General features: G+C 32.4%; 3 protein-coding genes across 3 annotated transcripts; all 3 read left to right on the top strand.

Moving 5' to 3' along the window:
* Positions 1–214: 214 nt before the first annotated feature.
* LOC113395292 (kinesin-like protein KIF20B) lies at positions 215–7,845 on the top strand. Its single transcript, XM_026632861.2, has 14 exons — positions 215–761; positions 865–1,119; positions 1,391–1,519; positions 1,748–1,864; positions 1,952–2,102; positions 2,191–2,383; positions 2,916–3,064; positions 3,329–3,458; positions 3,784–3,928; positions 4,276–4,368; positions 4,581–4,616; positions 4,851–4,935; positions 5,250–7,251; positions 7,530–7,845. The coding sequence occupies exons 1-14, from the start codon at positions 408–410 to the stop codon at positions 7,669–7,671; spliced, it is 3,981 nt and encodes a 1,326-aa protein (XP_026488646.2). The 5' UTR covers positions 215–407; the 3' UTR covers positions 7,672–7,845.
* A 1,388-nt stretch (positions 7,846–9,233) lies between these two features.
* LOC113395313 (pre-mRNA-splicing factor Slu7) lies at positions 9,234–14,514 on the top strand. Its single transcript, XM_026632890.2, has 12 exons — positions 9,234–9,537; positions 9,933–10,084; positions 10,407–10,499; positions 10,782–10,971; positions 11,333–11,415; positions 11,831–11,976; positions 12,225–12,408; positions 12,499–12,644; positions 12,815–12,920; positions 13,332–13,425; positions 13,587–13,768; positions 14,308–14,514. The coding sequence occupies exons 1-12, from the start codon at positions 9,369–9,371 to the stop codon at positions 14,479–14,481; spliced, it is 1,719 nt and encodes a 572-aa protein (XP_026488675.1). The 5' UTR covers positions 9,234–9,368; the 3' UTR covers positions 14,482–14,514.
* Positions 14,515–15,057: 543 nt separating this feature from the next.
* Positions 15,058–19,226, top strand: LOC113395311 (sorting nexin-12). The gene is made up of 4 exons (XM_026632889.2): positions 15,058–15,338; positions 15,509–15,604; positions 15,883–15,985; positions 17,969–19,226. The coding sequence occupies exons 1-4, from the start codon at positions 15,168–15,170 to the stop codon at positions 18,094–18,096; spliced, it is 498 nt and encodes a 165-aa protein (XP_026488674.1). The 5' UTR covers positions 15,058–15,167; the 3' UTR covers positions 18,097–19,226.
* The last annotated feature ends 78 nt before the right edge of the window (positions 19,227–19,304 follow it).

The following is a 19,304-nucleotide window of genomic DNA, read 5'->3' as shown; positions in this document are numbered from 1 at the left end:
TGATTGAACTGAATCTTTAAAAGCCAGGGAACGAATGAAAAAATCTGACATTGACTCAAAGAGAATAAACTCTATCTGAAGAAAGCTTTAAGAACCTAGTTCGTAGAATTAGAATAACTGTTGAATATTAACATTTTAGTTTCTATTCATATCATAGAGATGTATGCATAATTTGAGTGAGATCGTCGTAACATTTTGTCGTTTAAGCTTTGAAGCAACATTTAACCTATGTGTAGCACTAGCTTGATAATCTGTGGATATGTAGCAAAAAGCTGGAAGCTAATGCTATTTTACTTCTGGCAGATAAAAAAAGTATCACAAATTTAAAAATTAAAAAGGGTGAACCGTTGGTATTCGCTGAATGTTTGTTGTTATAAATGTTTTTATAGAGTAATATTTATTATATCATGTTCGATTCAAGGTGTTCTGAAAATGAAGTATCGAGGAGAGACATACCTTCTTTTATTGAACCTCGTCCCCCTTTGATATCGAACCCATTTATGAGACCTAGACCTCAGAAAGGAACGAATTTATTAGAACTATTCGAAGAGGATTCAGATTGTGAAGAGCCTGAGTTAGTGCAAGTGTATCTTAGATTAAAACCGTGCAATACAGCCAGTAATCTTTACGAAGTTCGATCCGATCGCTGTTTGATAACATCTTTGGATACCACAACAGCAGGTCATGGAAGACGAACTCAGCACAATGTTTCGAAAATGTATACGTTTTCGCAAATTTTTGGAGCAGATTCGAGTCAAAAGGTAAGATTAAATTCAGATTAATGATTACAATTAATTTATATATTGCGTTTGAACATTACAACTATCATATTTGATTAGAATAACGTTTTTATTATACTTTTAGGAAATATTTGAGCATGTCGTGAAAGAAAATCTACAGAAGCTACCTGAAGGTAACAGCTTTACTCTCCTCACTTATGGAGCATCTGGTTCAGGAAAGACATATACACTTATGGGCACAGTTGCATCTCCGGGCCTGGTGCCGAGATCATTAGAATATGTGTTTAAAATTGTTGAAGCAGCACAAAGACCATTGTTCAAGCCTTCTGAATCTGGTGCTGATAAACTGAGTCATGCTGAGCAGGAATATGAATTGCAGGTTTTTTAATTTTTCATAGCCTACTATTATAATTTTATAACTATAAGCTTATATATTTAAAATGTTAAATATACTTTGGCTCAAGATACAAACAACAGTATATATATCTGTAATTTATTTAAATAAAATAAAATTACTATAATATCTCATACTGTAAATTATTGACATAAAAAGGAATATTAAACATTTCAACATACTTAAAAAAAGAAATTATACTCACTGTTAAATGCAGATCTAATTTCTTTTACTGAACCAAATGATTTATTTTCAGTGGGTAAAGAGACTGAGGCAGGTTTCTGCTCCTTCGAGAGACAAATATCGGCGCATGAGTGCTCAGCTATTTGGTGACCTCACATATAGTAATCTAAACCTCTCTAATAGAAACAGGCACTATTTATGGGTGAGTAAAAGTAAATAATACTTTATCTAACATTTTTATAACACACAATTATGTAAAAAAAATTAACAGGAATAGTACATAATCAATATATCATATATTGTAATAGACACAAGAATAATCTTAGAGGGACGTAATTCCATAAAAATGATTTAAAAGAAAATTAATGTTAATTTTATGGCATGAGAAGATTAAATATTACATTATGTTAAAATGACAATCCTCTTGCAGGTGTCATTTATAGAAATTTATAATGAAGGCATCTATGATTTATTGGCCCCCGGTGACAGAAGAAATGCTCCGAAGTTGGCTATCAGAGAAGACTCAAGTGGCAATGTATATGTTAAGGTAACCTTTTTATTAAACACTTATGATGAACAGAATTTAACATCATTTTTAAATTTAATTAACATCTCTGAATATAACTGTTCTCAGGGAGCAACTCAAACATTTGTGAGGTCGGGTGAAGAAGCTTATGACATAATGGTAGCTGGCAAACACAACTTGCAAGTGGCTGCTACGGGAATACATGCACAATCTTCTCGGTCACATTGTATATTCACCATCACTATGCTCACTGAAACACGTAAGAATAATGTAATATATTTAAGAAAAAATGTTTCAATGAAATAAGTTAAAAGCAGTGTGTGATGATGGGACGTTCCGAGTCGCAGCGGAGGGCGTGGGGGCCGCGTGCGTGCGGCTGTGCGACCTGGCGGGCTGCGAGCGCGCGGCGCGCACGCGCAACACTGGCGCGCGCATGCACGAGTCGCGCGCCATCAATTCGTCGCTGCACGTGCTGGAGCGCTGTCTGCGCACGCTGCGCCGCAAGCGCGGTACCGCCCGCGCCGCGCTCGTGCCCTACCGGTGAGTCTCGCCTCTGGTATCAATGATATATACCTATGAAAAGAAAGTAGTCCGTGCCAGATCTTCTATAACACTACTTAGTATATTTTCAGTATCTTTGACACTATTTTTCTGTCTAGCAATCATACCATAATAGACTTGGGAGTGTTTGACAAGGTGCTCAAAATTTTATATTCAAATATAGAAAAAAATCATGGACTTATTGGTTTTACATAATATGGTTTGTTATTTTAAAAACTCAATTTTTCTGCTTCTGTTTGCCGCTAGCCAGGTTTTCGACACATACACCTGATCACATGATATTTTAAAGATAACTAGAATATTAGTTACATTATTTACCCATTTGTAAGTTGTATCATTATATTCAGTTATTCATGTCTTTCCCCTTACGAAACATTTTTCCCTGCCTCAAAACCTCTGCACATTATGACTATCTACATCATGATATTCATTTTATATTTAGTTTCTCTGACGCAGGGGCGACATTGACCTAGTCTTTTACATATTCATGAGTATATATAATAATAAACAGGGAGTCTAAGCTGACGCGGCTGCTGGGCGCCGGGTTGTCGGGCGCTCGTGGGGAGGCGGTCAGCATGGTGGTGACGCTCAACCCGTCGCGGGAGTACGCGCACGAGACTCGGCACGTGCTGCAACTTGCGGCCGTCGCCCGAGACATACGTAAACATACATTCAGCTTTGGACAACATTAATTTTGTGTTGTTAACAAACTATGATATTTTTTTTGTAATTGACTTACGGTTGAGCGTATATATAATGTTGTTGTAGCTGGTGTCAGTCTATACAATTATAAAAGTTTTAAATTTAGAAATTCAGTTAAACTAAACAAATAGTTTTATCCACAATATTGTAGTTGATATTTTGCAAAAACTGTTGATATTATGAACGCTTGTTCTAGCTGTAACTTATTTATTTCGTTAACAGAGATCAACAACACCTTATCCGATTATCCCAGCACCTTGGAGAGCAGCACACAGGACAGCAGTTTCAACTACAACTCAGAAGTTATCAAACTGCGAACTGAAAATGAACGCCTGCACTTTGAATTAGTCCAGTAAGAAAGACAAAACTAAGATAAAAAATACAAAAAAAAAAAAACAAATTGTTTCTGTCTAAAAATTAAAATAAACCTTAATTTAATTGTGATATCAAAAATAACGAATTTAATTATTCTTTATATTATTTTGATAAACAGTTGAAAATTTAACCAATGGTAGAACACAACGCGCGCTTACCTTGTACAGCTTATTCGCCAATTATTCTACCCCCAAACAGTTTTATTTTGTATAGGTGTATTCTGGTTTTACTAAAATCACAAACCAAATGTTTAATTTGTCAATGTTAATGTCGCACATTACTTAAAAAAATCCTTTGTCCAGGGCTCAAACTCGTAACAGAGAGCTCTCCGCGCATATGGAGCAACGTCAGGCTTCAGCTGCAGACACCATGCGCGAGCTTGTGGAGGAAGCCAAGGAGATCTCTAGGCAATACTATGAGGCACAGATGCAGGCATTACGAGTCGAGGTTATATAAACCACATTAATAGAATTAACTGCTTGGGTAGCATAGTCTATAATAATGAGCAGTTTGTGGTGTGCAATAAAGTATATTAACATTAATTGAATACATACATACTATCTATATTTCCATTGCATTATATTTTTGTAAACTTTCATTTTTCCCGGCATGTGCAGAACATTTCTAAATTCACCTCTATTTCTAGATATAAATCTAAATGCATCAAATATAAATTATTTAGAACCATTTATAAAAAAAATATGATCTATTTTAGGTAAATATAAATATTAATAAAATACTTTACTGCTTAAATATTTTTTAATTTCGTTTGTAAAAATCTATGAATTTTACAGATGGACGAAATGGCCGAAGAATATGAGAATAAACTTAGTTCAGTTAAACATACTTCCAGCAGTGACACTCCATCTAAAATATTGCAAAACAAGGTATGTAACAACAATGTAAAAAAAATATTGCATATTGTTTTCCGCGCTTTTGTTATACAGTTCCCCAACATATAATTCATTTTCGAAATAATTGACATAGCTTCCACACATTGAACCAGTAATTATCCAATATTTACCCTTTTCTGTCTACCTAGGTAAATTTTAACTGATACATTTGTTCATTTAAAAATTATAAATGTTTCTTTTTTCAGATAACACAGCTGATGACCGAAATTGCAATATTAGAGGTAGGCTTAAAAAGTATATTAGTTCTCAATATATATGGGCAAAAATGTTTTTTATAGTTTGAGTAAAAGTACGCTCTATTCAGAGTATTGTTGCAGATTTACACAAGAATCAGAACTAAACTCTCAATACTACAATAAATAATTGAGCATTTTTAAAACCATTATAATTTCACAATTGACTTTCTTCCTCACCTTTTCTGTTATCATAAGTACTAAACAAATTTGTCTCTTTAGGAGAATTTAACCGCTGAACGCTTGGCTCGCGCAAGGGCAGAAGAGGAAGTTCAACATCTGCGTGCATGTATTGATGAAAGAGATGGTGAGTTTAATTATGTCCCACACTTATGTCTCGACAATTACCAAATTAATTAATTATTCCTCTCACATTATGACATTTGAAAGATGTTTTAAATGTCGAATAATTGTCGGAAATGAGTTTATTACAATTCATGCATAAATGGTCTGCTAGCACACAAGTACTAAGAGATGGTTGCTAAGTGTTTTAATTTATTTTATTCATCTTTATCTACTTGGTTGTTTCATAAAATAAATATTGTCGTTATTATTTATGCCAAAGTATTAGTAAAAAATAAATTTAATTTTTAGTTTACTTAAATATTATAATTTTTTTAGAAAAAGCTGATGATCAAAATCCCTCTAACGAAGATGTTATGTCAGTGACTGATAGTGATAACACTGATGAAGAAGAAGATCCGTGTAACGAAAGTCTAGAACCGACATTTAGGAAGGAGGACATAAATCGTTCTAGAATGTTAAGACAAAGTTTTGTTAATCATACAAGTTTCAATAGCGAACATTCAGAAGATGTCAGTGATTTAGATAAAACCGGAGATACTCTGAAGGAGGAAGATGAAGGCAATGAAAGTCGTGATAACGATTGTACTTATGAGACTAGTAAAGATATAAGTGTGAATAGAGCAGACAGTGGATGCATTAACGACCCTATGAGTGAGAGCAGTGATACGTTACCCGATAGCAAAGAATTGCAGGAGGTTAAGAAGTCATCCAGAAGTACGTATTTTATTGAAGATAAAGTAAATTGTATGAAAGATATTCCCTCAACAGCCAGTTCTTTCAGCAGAGCTACTTTTTCAATGAGCAGTGCAGATAATAGTGTTTCTGAGTGCAGTAAAGATTCTGATGATCAATATGACGTTAAAAAATCGCTTGGATCAGATATACTTGCAAAATCTGATGATATATTATTAGAAACAGTACCTGATGATGCTCTTGAACTTAATAAAAAATCGGGTATATTTATAAATAAAATTATAAGCTGTAATAAGAAATCGTGTGATGGTAACAACTCTTTAGCTCAATTCGAAAGCTTGGAGTTAGCTGCAAATGCATTTAATTCTGACATGGATCAAAATGTAGATGACAAGTATTATTCTGACTTTAAAGTTGTAAACGAAAAAAGAAATTACTTTGACGAAGAATCTACAATTTTATCACCGAAAACACCAGCTACTGTAGTAAAGTCGAAAGATAAGAAAATATACTTCAATAACATTGACATTATCCGCTCAAATAAAAAACATATTGAAATTGAAGGTAAAAATCAAACTGACGATTACCGGTCACCACCAATTGTAAAAGACGAAGTGGCTAATGATTTTGAACCAACAATGATAAAGAAATTACTAGGAGAAAGTATCGCTAGACAAGCTGAAGGTATAAGTTCTGTACATAAATTAAGACTAACAAAAAAATATGACTCTATTGACATGTTTGAAGGTCTTGATTCACCACAAGCTATTAATGAAGTAAAAAAGAAGGAAACTGTTAAAAATATTACAAACCCCGTCGAGGGTCATGTAATGGACGATAAAGCTCCTCTCGGGGCAGAAACTCAAATTAAAGTTGAGAGAAAATCAGAAACTGAAATAAAAGAAGAATCAGCAATATCTGAACCATCACTTGTAGATGAAATTATTGAAACATTGCCAGAAAAACTAAAAGTGCAAGAAGCTTCTTCTGATATTACTGAAGCAGATGACAAAATTGTTTCAAAAGAAGTTAGTCTTCTAATAAATCAAGAAAAAGCACCTGGATTCGCAGTAAATGATGAATCTCAGTTACAAATAAATGATACAAAAGTAGATAACACAATTGAAGAATTTGAGAATATTTACAAAGATGTTTCAGCACCACGTGATACAGAATTTGATTTACTTATATCCCAAAATGTTCAGGATACTACTGCGGATACTAACACTAATAATGATATAACATCTGAAGCAGATGAACTTAAGTATAATTTACGGCATAAATCTAAAATCGAAAAACTCAAGAATGAGAACAAAAGGGGAAAAAATAAGAATACCGACGAAGAGGTAATCATGGAAAGCCTTTCAAAGTGTGAAAGTAAACCAAAGCCGACAAAAAGAAATTTAAGATTACGCAGACGTAAGAATGCTTCCGAAGAAGAAGCTGGTTTGCAGAAAGAAAATAAATTAAAAGATATAGTTAATCTTCAGACTGAATTTTCCGATGTTACAATGGACATTCCTGCTGCAATAAAACATAGTAAAGATATACCTTCGCCCGAAAGAATGGCGGATGACGAAAATCAACCACCTATGTTTGGCATACAGAGCTGTCCGGCTAAAAGGTAATCAGATGTAATATATATCTTATCAATTTTAATATTTTGAATAAATAGCTATTTTTTTGTAAAATAATGGACATTATTACAGTAATAATAAAGCAAGACCAAAAAAGATTGATACAATGATTACAAATGTAATGTATCAGACATATTGTGTTTAATTAATAATACGCGAAAACACTGAATTATATTATATTTTTATTTATATAACGTTATAATCGTTATAGAAATATTAATGCTTATTTCTTATGAGTTATGTAATATTTTTATTTTTATCCCAGCATTACCAGAAGCCGTAGAAAGCTGTTCACTCCGCGGGCGGAACCCCTCGAAGAGAGCTTGAATCAAACAGGAGACAGCAATGAACGAGTATACGTCCCACGACCCTCTTACCACCGACCCAGAGCTCGTCGCAAGCTTTAAGTCAAGACTTGATGCTTATTATATTATTAAAAAGATGAAAGTTTTTCTTTTAATACTCGATGATTTCACATCACTTCAATAGTAAATTCCATAGTTAATAAATCATGTCGCATTGAGGTACAATAATGAATTATTCAATGTATTTAATTTAATTAATAAAATTATACCACTAAACTGTTTTTATTTTATGCAATTCTACTCGAATAATTTATAGAGTTTAAATCGTTTAATTCAATACTTTAGCCGCCCTCGCCGTATATATAGTATATTGCGTAATGCATTATATAACTAAAAAATCTGAGTTTGTTGATATTGTTTACTAAATTACAGCATATTTCCTAAACAAAATACATATAAACACATTGTGCCTGCATCGAAACGGATTGGGTCAGTTATTTAATAAAAATGACAATAATAAATATCAATATTTTTTATACACTTATCAACCAATCACTTATTAAAATATCGTATACAATATAGATTTTATAAAAAATCAATACAAATTTGAAATTAATAGATAGCGCAATGTAAAAGTCACACCCAGAACGAGCTTATGCATAATTGGAGGAATAAATAGCAATATTATACTTCCTAATAATGGAGTCTACTAGTCGTAGACATTATACAGATTATTGGTAATTCGACGTATTCCCGTTAGGAGGTAATAGGGGTGACTATTTTGATATATTGAATAATATCCAGTGTTTAATCGTTTTTATAAATCAGAAGAAACAAATAGATTTTAATCTATAATTTTTTTAAAATAAATTTTTGAAGTTGCAATTTTGACTTATTTTGAAAAAATCTAAAAAACGTGATAACTCAAAAATGGTTTACTTTTGCATAATGCATATGGGGGTTAAAATTATCGCAAATAGTCACCCCTATCACCTCCTAATGGGATTACGTCGAATTACCAATAACCCTGTATAAATCGACAAACAAAAATAACTAATTTAAACCATCACTTAAATATATATTGAGTACTCAATTTTTGGGAATTCCCCTGATAGGATATTTAATATGATAGTAGCTTAAATATTTCTTATGGTGCAATGGAACTTGCAGAAAAAAAAACAGCTATGTTTCCATACGTTTAAGTATGTCTTAATCATAATATAAATATAAAATACTAGCTGAACCTGCAGCTTTACCCTCGCGAAATTTATAAAACAAACTTCCAAACAAGGGGATAAAACGGGGATTCGAGTTTCGTAAAATTCTTAGCAGAAATTTCAAGTTTATATATAGGTGTCACAGTTGCTGAGATTTCATTATTAATCAGTGAGTGGTATTTCGCTTTTGTATAATTATATAGATTAATATAGGAATCTGAGGTAAAATATTACGTCAATATTTTTAACTTTAGCTTTTATGTGGTTGTAAAAAAAAACAGGTAATTATACCGTATTAAAAATATAAAATACAACATAATTTTGAAAAAACACAACAATTTTTTTTCATAAATTCACGTTTCTGTTAAACGCAGAGTTGGCAGCACTACGATGTCAATATGAATATGCGATTCTTGTCAAATTGACAATGTTTAGACACATTATTTGTGTTTTGTTGGATTATTGAATTTCTAAAGGAAATAATGTAACAATCAATAATAATAAAAAAAACATAAATTACTATTACAATTTTAGTAGGTAAGTTATAAATAATAATCTTTACTTTAAAATTACTATAAAAAAATGACTACCAATGCGCGAGTGGCTGTGTCACAAATACTTCGCAATAAGGATGAAACTGCTGATGAAGAAGATGAACCTAAAAAGAAGTCCCGTGAGGACTGGAGGAAGGCTAAAGAGTTAGAAGAGGCCCGTAAAGCTGGTACTGCACCGGCTGCTGTTGATGAAACGGGTAAGTCTCGAATTATACACTTTTTGTGTTCAATTAATGACGTAAATTAAACAGAAAAGGGCACCAAAATAAGATGTAATCCTAATAATGTCTGTAAAGATAATTTTCAAAACCTATTTGAAGTATAACTTATTTCATTGATATTTATATGCTTTTATAGTACTTAACATGATACTTGTTGAGAATCAAGTATAATTCACATTCATACCAATGTTACAAAGATGCTTTTTGCTTCTAAATTTTAATTAACTGAATTGAACCTTAAAGTATTGTCTGAATAATTTTATAGCCAATTAAACTTTTCAAAGAGGCCTTCAAATTTTTTTTTAAGAAATTCTAAGAAAAAATGTTTGCTGTATGTATAATAATGTTACTTATGTATATTTATATTATAGGAAAAGATATAAATCCTCACATACCACAATATATATCATCGGCCCCATGGTACTATGGTACATCTGGACCTACACTAAAACATCAACGGCCACAAGAAGACAGAGAAGGGCAGTTCACCAGACTAGACACATATTATAATAAAGGTGTTACGGTGAGTACATTAATTCCATATTATGTAACAAACTAAATGTAGAATTTTAACATAAAATGAGTATTTGTTTTTGTTTGAATATATGAGCATGTTTCTAAAGCAAATGTGTAAGAAACATAGCATATAAATTGAAATATAAGTGTTTTATTGTTATATATTAGCAATGCTATTTATTTGAAAATGCTAATAGAAAAATTTCCATCTTAATGACAAGCCTGTTGCACATATCTTGGCTGCTCTATGCTTAAATTTCTTTGGTGACCAATAAAGGGTATTATTCTAGATTTTCTTTATTTAAGCTTCAAATGTTTGTCATTTTCAGGGGAGTGTATCTATAAAGTTTAGAAAAGGAGCCTGTGAGAATTGTGGGGCTATGACACACAAGAAGAAAGATTGCTTAGAGAGACCTAGAAAAGTAAGAATCATTGATTCATAAAAACGAATGTATTTTTACATCTCTATTTAGTTTGTAACTATATATTTTTTGATTTTGCTTAATTTAATGAATATGGCTACTGGCATTGTAATATATGTATATATTTATCTAAAATGTATAATTTGATTTATCTTTAAGACTTTAAGCATTTTTTATTGCTTAATGCCTACACAAGGTTCAGCACTTTTATTTGTTAATTGAGACATGTTTATTTTTTTATAAAATTAAATAAGATGTAGTTAATGTTGTTTTCCATTGCAGATTGGAGCAAAATTCACAAATGCGGGCTTGGCTCCTGATGAGTTTAATCAGCCAAATCTAAACCTAAGTTATGATGGCAAGCGTGATCGTTGGAATGGCTATAACCCTGAACAACACAAGGCTATCATTGAGGAGTACCAAAAAGTAGAAGAGGCTAAGAGGGAACTACGAGCTCAGAAACTAGAACAAGGTATGTTAATCAAATATGTTTCCTGACATAATTATAATTAATTACATATTCAAAAAACTTATGTTTAAGATAATAGACAACAAAACAACTATTATATGCTTTAGTATTCATATTATGAAAATATATTTATTAAAAAAATACATTCAGTTAGTCGTTGGCAGTGAAAATTTTATGTACTTAGGTAGAACTCAAATTAATATTTTGTTTAATAAGAAACATAAAACACAATCCACCATCAGTAACTATTCGTAAAATAATAAAAAAAATAGACCAAAGGCACAGACAACATATCTGTAGAGAATTATTTGAGAAAATTGTTCTCAACTACCACTAACTTAATATTTAACTGTAATTTTCTTAGACCCAACGGCCACCGAAGAAGACGACAGAGAAGGAGAGGATGAAGACAAATATGTGGATGAAGTGGACATGCCGGGAACCAAAGTGAGTATTTTTTAATATGTTATAGGTAGGTGCCTCCAAACCAGAACATAACAATACTAAGCATTACTGTTTGGCGGTAGAACATCTGATAAATGGGTGGTACCGACCACAGAAGCATGCACAAAGCCATACCCCCGAGTCTATAAAAATTTTAATAACATTTAAATATTCTACCAATAATCTCTTACGAGAACTCCGTTATATATTTCGCTTAAGCTTTTGCAGATACATAGGTATAAAATTTGATGGATTAATTTTTTATATGTTTTATTATTGTTACATGTGAACAAAATATAGCGCTCATAGTCTATGTAAGTTTGTCTTACGTCATGTATCTACAATGACAGGACTTATGTCATTAAAGATATATTTTGTCTTGATGTTAAAACACATTTTGCTCATTTTCATTTTCCAGGTGGATTCCAAACAACGTATCACGGTCCGAAACTTGCGTATCAGAGAGGATACCGCCAAGTACCTCCGTAACTTGGATCTCAACTCCGCATACTACGACCCTAAGACGCGCTCCATGAGGGACAATCCAATACCTGAGGCCTCTGAGTAAGTTATTTTACGTTATCGGCGAAATTCTGTGCCCACGTCACACTTGTGCCGCAAGCCTCGACCACTGAGATGTTATATCCTCATGTTTGTGATTACATTTCTCTAAAAGCACGATTCGCAAACGGATACATCATCAATACATATTAATATATCTAGAGACACAGATATCAACGCACAGACAGAATACACATCTTCAGATAGATTTTTTTGAGTATTCCTCTTTAAATAACCTCCCCTTCCTACAGCTTCGAGTACGGCGGCGAGAACCTGTCGCGCTTCTCGGGCGACACGCGCGCGCACGCGGAGGCGCAGCTGTTCGCGTGGGAGGCGCACGCCAAGGGGCTCGACGTGCATCTGCTGGCCGAGCCCACCAAGCTGCAGCTGCTGCAGAAGCAGTACGAGGATAAGCGGGACCAGTTCAAGACGCAGGTATGTATATCCTTTGTTTTTCTGTAATTGTCTTTGGTATAATAAATGTATCTACAATGGACACATTGAGAAGTAACGGTGCTTGTGCAGGTGAAGCAGTCGGTGCTGGACAAGTACGGGGGGGAGGAGCACCTGCACGCGCCGCCCCGCGAGCTGCTGCTGGCGCAGAGCGAGGTGTTCGTGCGCTACAACCGGGACGGCTCGCGCGCCGCCAACGCGGAGAAGCAGCTCGCCAAGTGACCGCACTCACGATTCTCTTGTTGCTTTTGAGACCGATCATATTGATGATATGTTTCGTATAATTTTAAATTTGTTCTTCAAAACTCAACCAGCTCATTGTATTATGTGTCCCTTTAAAAGTTTATAAGGCATATTTATACCAAGTACTTCTTTGAACACATTTCAGGAGTAAATATGAGGAGGATGTGATGATCAACAATCACACATCAGTGTGGGGCTCGTTCTGGAAGGACGGCCAGTGGGGCTTCAAGTGTTGTCACTCTTTTATAAAGGTTTGATACTTTTATTTAATAACAAATCTATATATCTGATTGTTTCAATCGCTCAGAAACATTTAACACCTATCATTGCTCCTGTACCTGTTTTTACACTGGCTTACTCTCCTTTCAAATGAGAATATAACAATGCAAATTGATGAATGGCGTTTGGCAACTCATTGATGGTTTAAGAAGTGACATATTTCTGACATTGCCAGTGTCTAAAGGCTGTGGTGGACTGCTTACCTTACTGACCATCAGAGACTTATCAATTTATCTGTCTGCTTAAGAATATAATTGTATTAAGTGTAAGTGACAGATATTGTTTAGTTATTACTGATCAGCTGTTTATCCTTTACTATTAAAGTCCCTTTACTATCAAAGAAGTTAATTGATACAATATATGAGTGGTTAATGTAATTTCAGATGTCATACTGTGTCGGGGAGGCTGGAAAGTCAATGGTCTTGGAAGTACCTGATACTAGCAAGGAGATCCTTCAAAATGTTGAAAAGGAAGAAGGTAAGATAATAATAATCATTATAAATTTTTTAATAAATATATAGTTTCTCAAACTGACCCAAGCCAAATTTTTTAAAAAAAAAAAATATTCCATTTGATTGTATGCAGATAGAGAATATTTTGCATGTAATATAATTATTTAAATAAAATATTAATTTTAGTTACAGAAAAATCTGAAAAGGCATCGTCCTCTGAGTCCAGTTCCAACAGTGGTTCTGAATCAGAAAAAGATAAAAGATCAAAGACAGAAAAAACAAGCAAGAAAAAGAAAAATAAGAAAAAGTCTAAGAAGAAGAAAAAGAAAGATCAAAAGAAAGATAAGCAAGAAGATAAATTGAAAAAGGTATGACATGAAAGTTTTACATAATACATTTTAAGAGCACATATTAATATTAATATTGTTTAAAAATTGACATTAATATTGTATACCATTATTATGAGTTGTATAAAGTTGGAAGTTATATTTTTATGGAAAGATAGAAAATGGTTATAAGATTGTAGTATATTATTACTTTCACTCTCCATTTCGAAATAACCCAAATTTAAGCAATTTAAACAAACAATCTCGGTGGGCAGCCATAGGATAACAAAAAAATATTTAAGTATGATTTTGCACAAATCGGTGTATATGGTTTTCGGTTTTTTAGGGACCGTTAGATATATATCATAGACAACATAATTCTATCTCTCGTGGTCAAACCATTGAACCATTGTAATAAAAATAAAAAAATGTTGTATATTGAAATAAGTCTGGGATAGGATAAATATTAATTCCCTGGGTTAAATTAATTTGGGAAAGTGTACTGGGACGTGGACCGACACACGAGTATATTAATATTTGTAGTGAAAGAAGTAATTCTAGAAGCAATGTTTATCTTACAGGCCTTAGAGATGGAGGAGAGAAAACAGAAACATGCCGAGTATCTACTATCTGTAGATGAAAGGAAACGTCCATACAACAGCATGATGGAAGTCAAGGAGCCCACGGAGGAGGAAATGGAGGCCTATATGATGAAGAGGCGACGAGAAGAAGATCCTATGAGTCAGTTTTTGTGAAATTTGATGCAATAAATATTATGTGTTAATCTACCCTTGTTATTCATTTAAATCTTAGACAAATTCATCTTTACTTCGTATTTGCAGATAACAAATTAATAAATAGATCATATACGATGTAAATATTTATTTACTATTTTCTCTTTTAAGTAAATTAAAAGTACAGTAACAGTTGTCGCTATAACAGTGTATCAGCATTCTTAAAAACCAGTATCGTCATGATGTGACTCATAATTTAGCCAATAACGTCATTAAAAATACCATACATTGCTTGTGTAGTCATATCTTTGTTCCGTCACTAAATACCGAGTAATAAAAACGCCTACTTTATTTAGCTTTATTTGAAAAAGTAAGATCCTACTAAAATAGTAGTTTTCTTTGAATATTACCATTATTCAACACTATTACTCAATTATACAAAATAAACTACTTTTGAAAAAATAGTGTAAGAGTATCATACCTTATTTAACTATTATTTTTTATTATAACATTTCAATAAATAATTGGAAGTAATAAGGATGTGTTTTTTATTATTTTAGAACATTAGTAGATTTTTATGTTACCGAACGTGTCATGGCCATATTTTCAGCTAAACGTCAAATTATGTTGCATTCATGTCAAATTCATTTGCTTTTTGATTAGTGAACCGTCTTTAGTACTTTGTGATTGTTTGTTTAAAAAGCGCTATGATGGCTGAGGATACGACAGCCGATGCAACTAGGCGCTTAAATGTTAAGAAACAGACTCTAGACGATGCATACGCTGCACCAGCCAACTTCTTAGAAATCGACGTGGTAAATCCAGTTACAATGGGAGTTGGGAAAAAACGCTATACTGATTACGAAGTTCGCATGAGGGTAAGTAGCTGCAGGATGCAGGCAATACCTTAAAACGGTAATTGGATTAAACACGGTCAATGTCGATGTTCTCGAGTCAATATTTGTGGGCGTATAAACGTTACGACTATGTGCTTGCGATAGCCGATTGTCGATAATTGATCTAATATAATTCTGTTTCCTGTATCCAGACCAACCTCCCAGTGTTCAAAGTGAAAGAGTCGAGTGTGAGACGACGATACAGTGACTTTGAATGGTTAAGAACAGAACTAGAAAGAGATAGTAAAGTGAGTATTGATAATAAAAATTTTTGTTATCAAATGAACAAAAACATTTATGTATGACTCATATATTATCTTAGCAATTAATTTATTGAGTTTTTAGTTGAATGCTAAAGTTCGAATGTCACTCAGAGTCTGTTTAGTACTCTTATTTTAAAAACAGTGCCTTTATTCTTTGTTCAAGTTGAAAAATATAAATGGCAGTATTCTTATTGGATTAAAGTCTGATGCATGTCTTACAGAGATAGGATTTTAACACAATGAAATATTTCTTATGATTATAGATTGTAGTTCCTCCCTTACCCGGTAAAGCATTAAAAAGACAGTTACCGTTCCGAGGAGATGATGGCATTTTCGAAGAAGAATTTATTGAAGATCGCAGAAAAGGTAACTCTTTTTGAAGCTGTACTATGTCTTATTAACTAATTAAAATTGTTTCAAACTGTATTTAAAAAACAATAACTTAGGGTAGTGAAGTGTCATCTACTTTCATTCTGTTGATGTAATTTCTTTCAAATTACTTACAAATTATAAAAAAAAGTATATAACAAACAGGATTATTTCAAACATCTTATTTGTAATGTATTTCTAGAATAAAGATTATGTTTATTATGTAAGTAACTCGTCTACCTTGTATAAAGTTGCACATTAATAATCTAATTATCAGGTTTATTGCTGGCTAGAATATGAATATGAAGCAAAGCCACATTGAATTGTAGAAATACTTATTAAATAATAACAGAATGATAAAAATTGTGTCTTCTAGAATAAAGTATAACTTGGAAATTTATATATAAGTAAAATCACAAGATCCTTGAAACATTGATTAGAATTTAAATTTTACATATTTACTCCTTTTTTGATGTAAATGCTTCTCAATCTCACTCTGAATAGGTAAATTTCAACTTCAAGACAGGGAAACGGGAAGAGTAACTGTGTATGAATTGTCACAACAAGCAGGTAGCTTGTAAATTGTCAGGTTACTCGTAATTTTAATGTAAATTAGACTCCAGAACATTTGAGACAAGATCTCGTGGTTTCCATTGAAGAAAAATATTGTGAGCAAACTTTGCTTGCATTTGATGTTATTTAGCCACATCAAAGTATATCAGTTAAATATTATTTTATATAAGTATATTAAGCTATACTTATAAATTAAATTACTTTTCTAAAATCTGGCTTGGTTATATTAATGAAATAGCTACTGATATTCTAAAACTCGCTACCCAAATACCGTGACACCATCGAGCACAGGCACAACCCAACCAAACTTGGGAACTAAGATGTTATATTTTAGTCACCAACAGCGGAATAATTAACATTTCTTAAAGTACCAACGGCTTAGGTTACCTCTATAGATCAGATGGTCCATTTGCCAGTTCACCAATATATATGACATATTTTATAATATTTATGAAGTATGTTTAATGTTCATTTATATTTTTTTATGAAAGCTAAAATTTACTCATGGCATGTCATTGTGGCTGTGTTACTATTTTAGTTTCAATATTTTATAAAGAGATTATTATTGTTTGGACATTTATTCTATTCAGTATCACAAGGTCACGATACTGGCCTCAAAATTATACGCCAATGACGAGTGCTATTGATCTTTACATTAAAGTTTTACATAACATGAGCTTATGACACGACTTTTTTATTTGAGGACGATTATAAGATATTGTAAAGTTAAACAATGAAATGTAAATGAAATAGCTTTAAAATCATGTTTACTACACTCTCGGGGTAATGGATGGTAAACCACTCTGCTTCTTTAATTAATCAGTTGTTGGGATTTTTTTGTCGAAAAATTGCTGCAGCCCGTAATATTGAAGAGTGTACACTCATGTGCCTCGAAAGTACGGATAGCCGTTAGTCCTGTGCCTGAACTCTGTCGTGTCTGTATTTGCCGTTTTTGTCATCGGTTTATTAGTTTGAGAGAATAAAGATGCACTTGTGTTTGCTTACAGTTGTAATATTTTATTCCTGCGTAGTTGCCTATTTGACTTAAATTTGTCACAAGGTCATTCTTGCATATATCTCATGTTAATAATTTACTTTATACGTGGCAGTCTATTACTTACTACCTCGGATGCAATGCTCACTACTCCCGTTACGGTCGTACTCGTTACGGTCAGTAAAATCAGTTTGAACACCTTTTGAAATTAATAAAAAATAAATGTTTTATTTATATATTGATGTGTACCTATATATATGGTTTATATACATAATTTATTTAATTGTAAGTTTAAAAAATAATTTAATAGTATGACATACGTAAGGGCTTTATGCCTACGAGAGATCAAACTCATTCGAATCGAACCATGAAAATACACTGGTATAATACAAACATGCATATATCTTTTTCAGGTCTCGAAGTATTTATCAACAAGATAGCCGGCCATCCATTAGCGCAGAACGAAAGATGTCTGCACATGTTCTTACAAGAGCCTACCATCGACAAGAACTATGTACCCGGAAAGATACGGAACACATAACCGCCCCCCCACTTCGAACTTTAAGACGACTCTCCCTCGCCATTATCAAATCAACTGAACGTTGACGTTTAAGGAACTGTTTTGTATTGTCTGGTGACAATAGTGCTTTACAAGTAATATAATTATTGTGTAGGCTGATAAAAAGCCATATATATAATCTTTCAATCATACGGTTTAGTATCATTGATCATTTACACCGAAAAAAAAACAAATTAAATGTTTAAAAAGTTTGTTATTCGGCGAGTATCCGAATTTTTAAGAGGATCGTTTTAAAGTTCAAATTGTTAAATAAATTGCAGTAACTAATGGAGAAGCGATAAAAAAGTAATATTTTTTAATAAAATCACAAATCGCAATACATTCAAGTACGTACTTCATTCCACTGATAGACAATTTATAAAAATGGACAAAAATATCATATAAAAAACGTAGAGGCATTATGTAAATTTTGTTAAACAAAGACGGTATGAAAGTTATTGTTTTAAATTAAGCAATATTATAAAAAAAAACTATAATTGTTTATTCGTAAATTATAATCATAATAAAATTTGCCATTTTGCGATTTTGTTGCGAATACTTTTGAAGTAAAAGTTGAACTTGTTTATGGTATCATTTCGCGGTAACGCGTTAATATATTTATGCTTTATAAATCTCATTGTTTTAATCATTGTAAGTTTTGAAATTAAACGTATTTATTGTGTATTATTATTACTCAATGGATAGATTAAGGTGCTTCACATTAGCGTTCAAACGTGGTGACATTATGCTTGTATAATTTATCGAATATTTAAATTTTGTCCATCAATCCGTAGACTTTTATTTAAAAGTTTGTTTTTTTTTTAAACTTAAGTTATTTTTTTACTTTGTGATTTATTTTATAGTCTATATCAAGGATAATGTTGCCATCAATAAGACAATGTAATGTGTAGCGACGCAGACGAGTTCGAGAAATCTATAATGAAATATATAGATGTAAATTAATTTTAGTTTTACTTTGTATAAAGCCGGAATGAAGTTATTATCGTGATGCGCAGAGTTTATTAAACGGTAAACTGATGACTTGGGCCGATGTTACAATATCACTATGCAAGTAATAAATATTCCTAATTAAAAATAAATGAAAATCATAACGTCTTTTCATTTCTCTCGAAATTATATAAAATATCAGAATCACTAACAGAAATTCGTTGTTCAATAATAGAATGGAT

The sequence above is a fragment of the Vanessa tameamea genome, chromosome 11 (assembly GCF_037043105.1).
Source record: "Vanessa tameamea isolate UH-Manoa-2023 chromosome 11, ilVanTame1 primary haplotype, whole genome shotgun sequence".
Taxonomy (NCBI): Eukaryota; Metazoa; Arthropoda; class Insecta; order Lepidoptera; family Nymphalidae; genus Vanessa; species Vanessa tameamea.
Note: the sequence above shows the minus strand (reverse complement) of the source record. Positions and strands in the feature narration are given on the sequence as shown.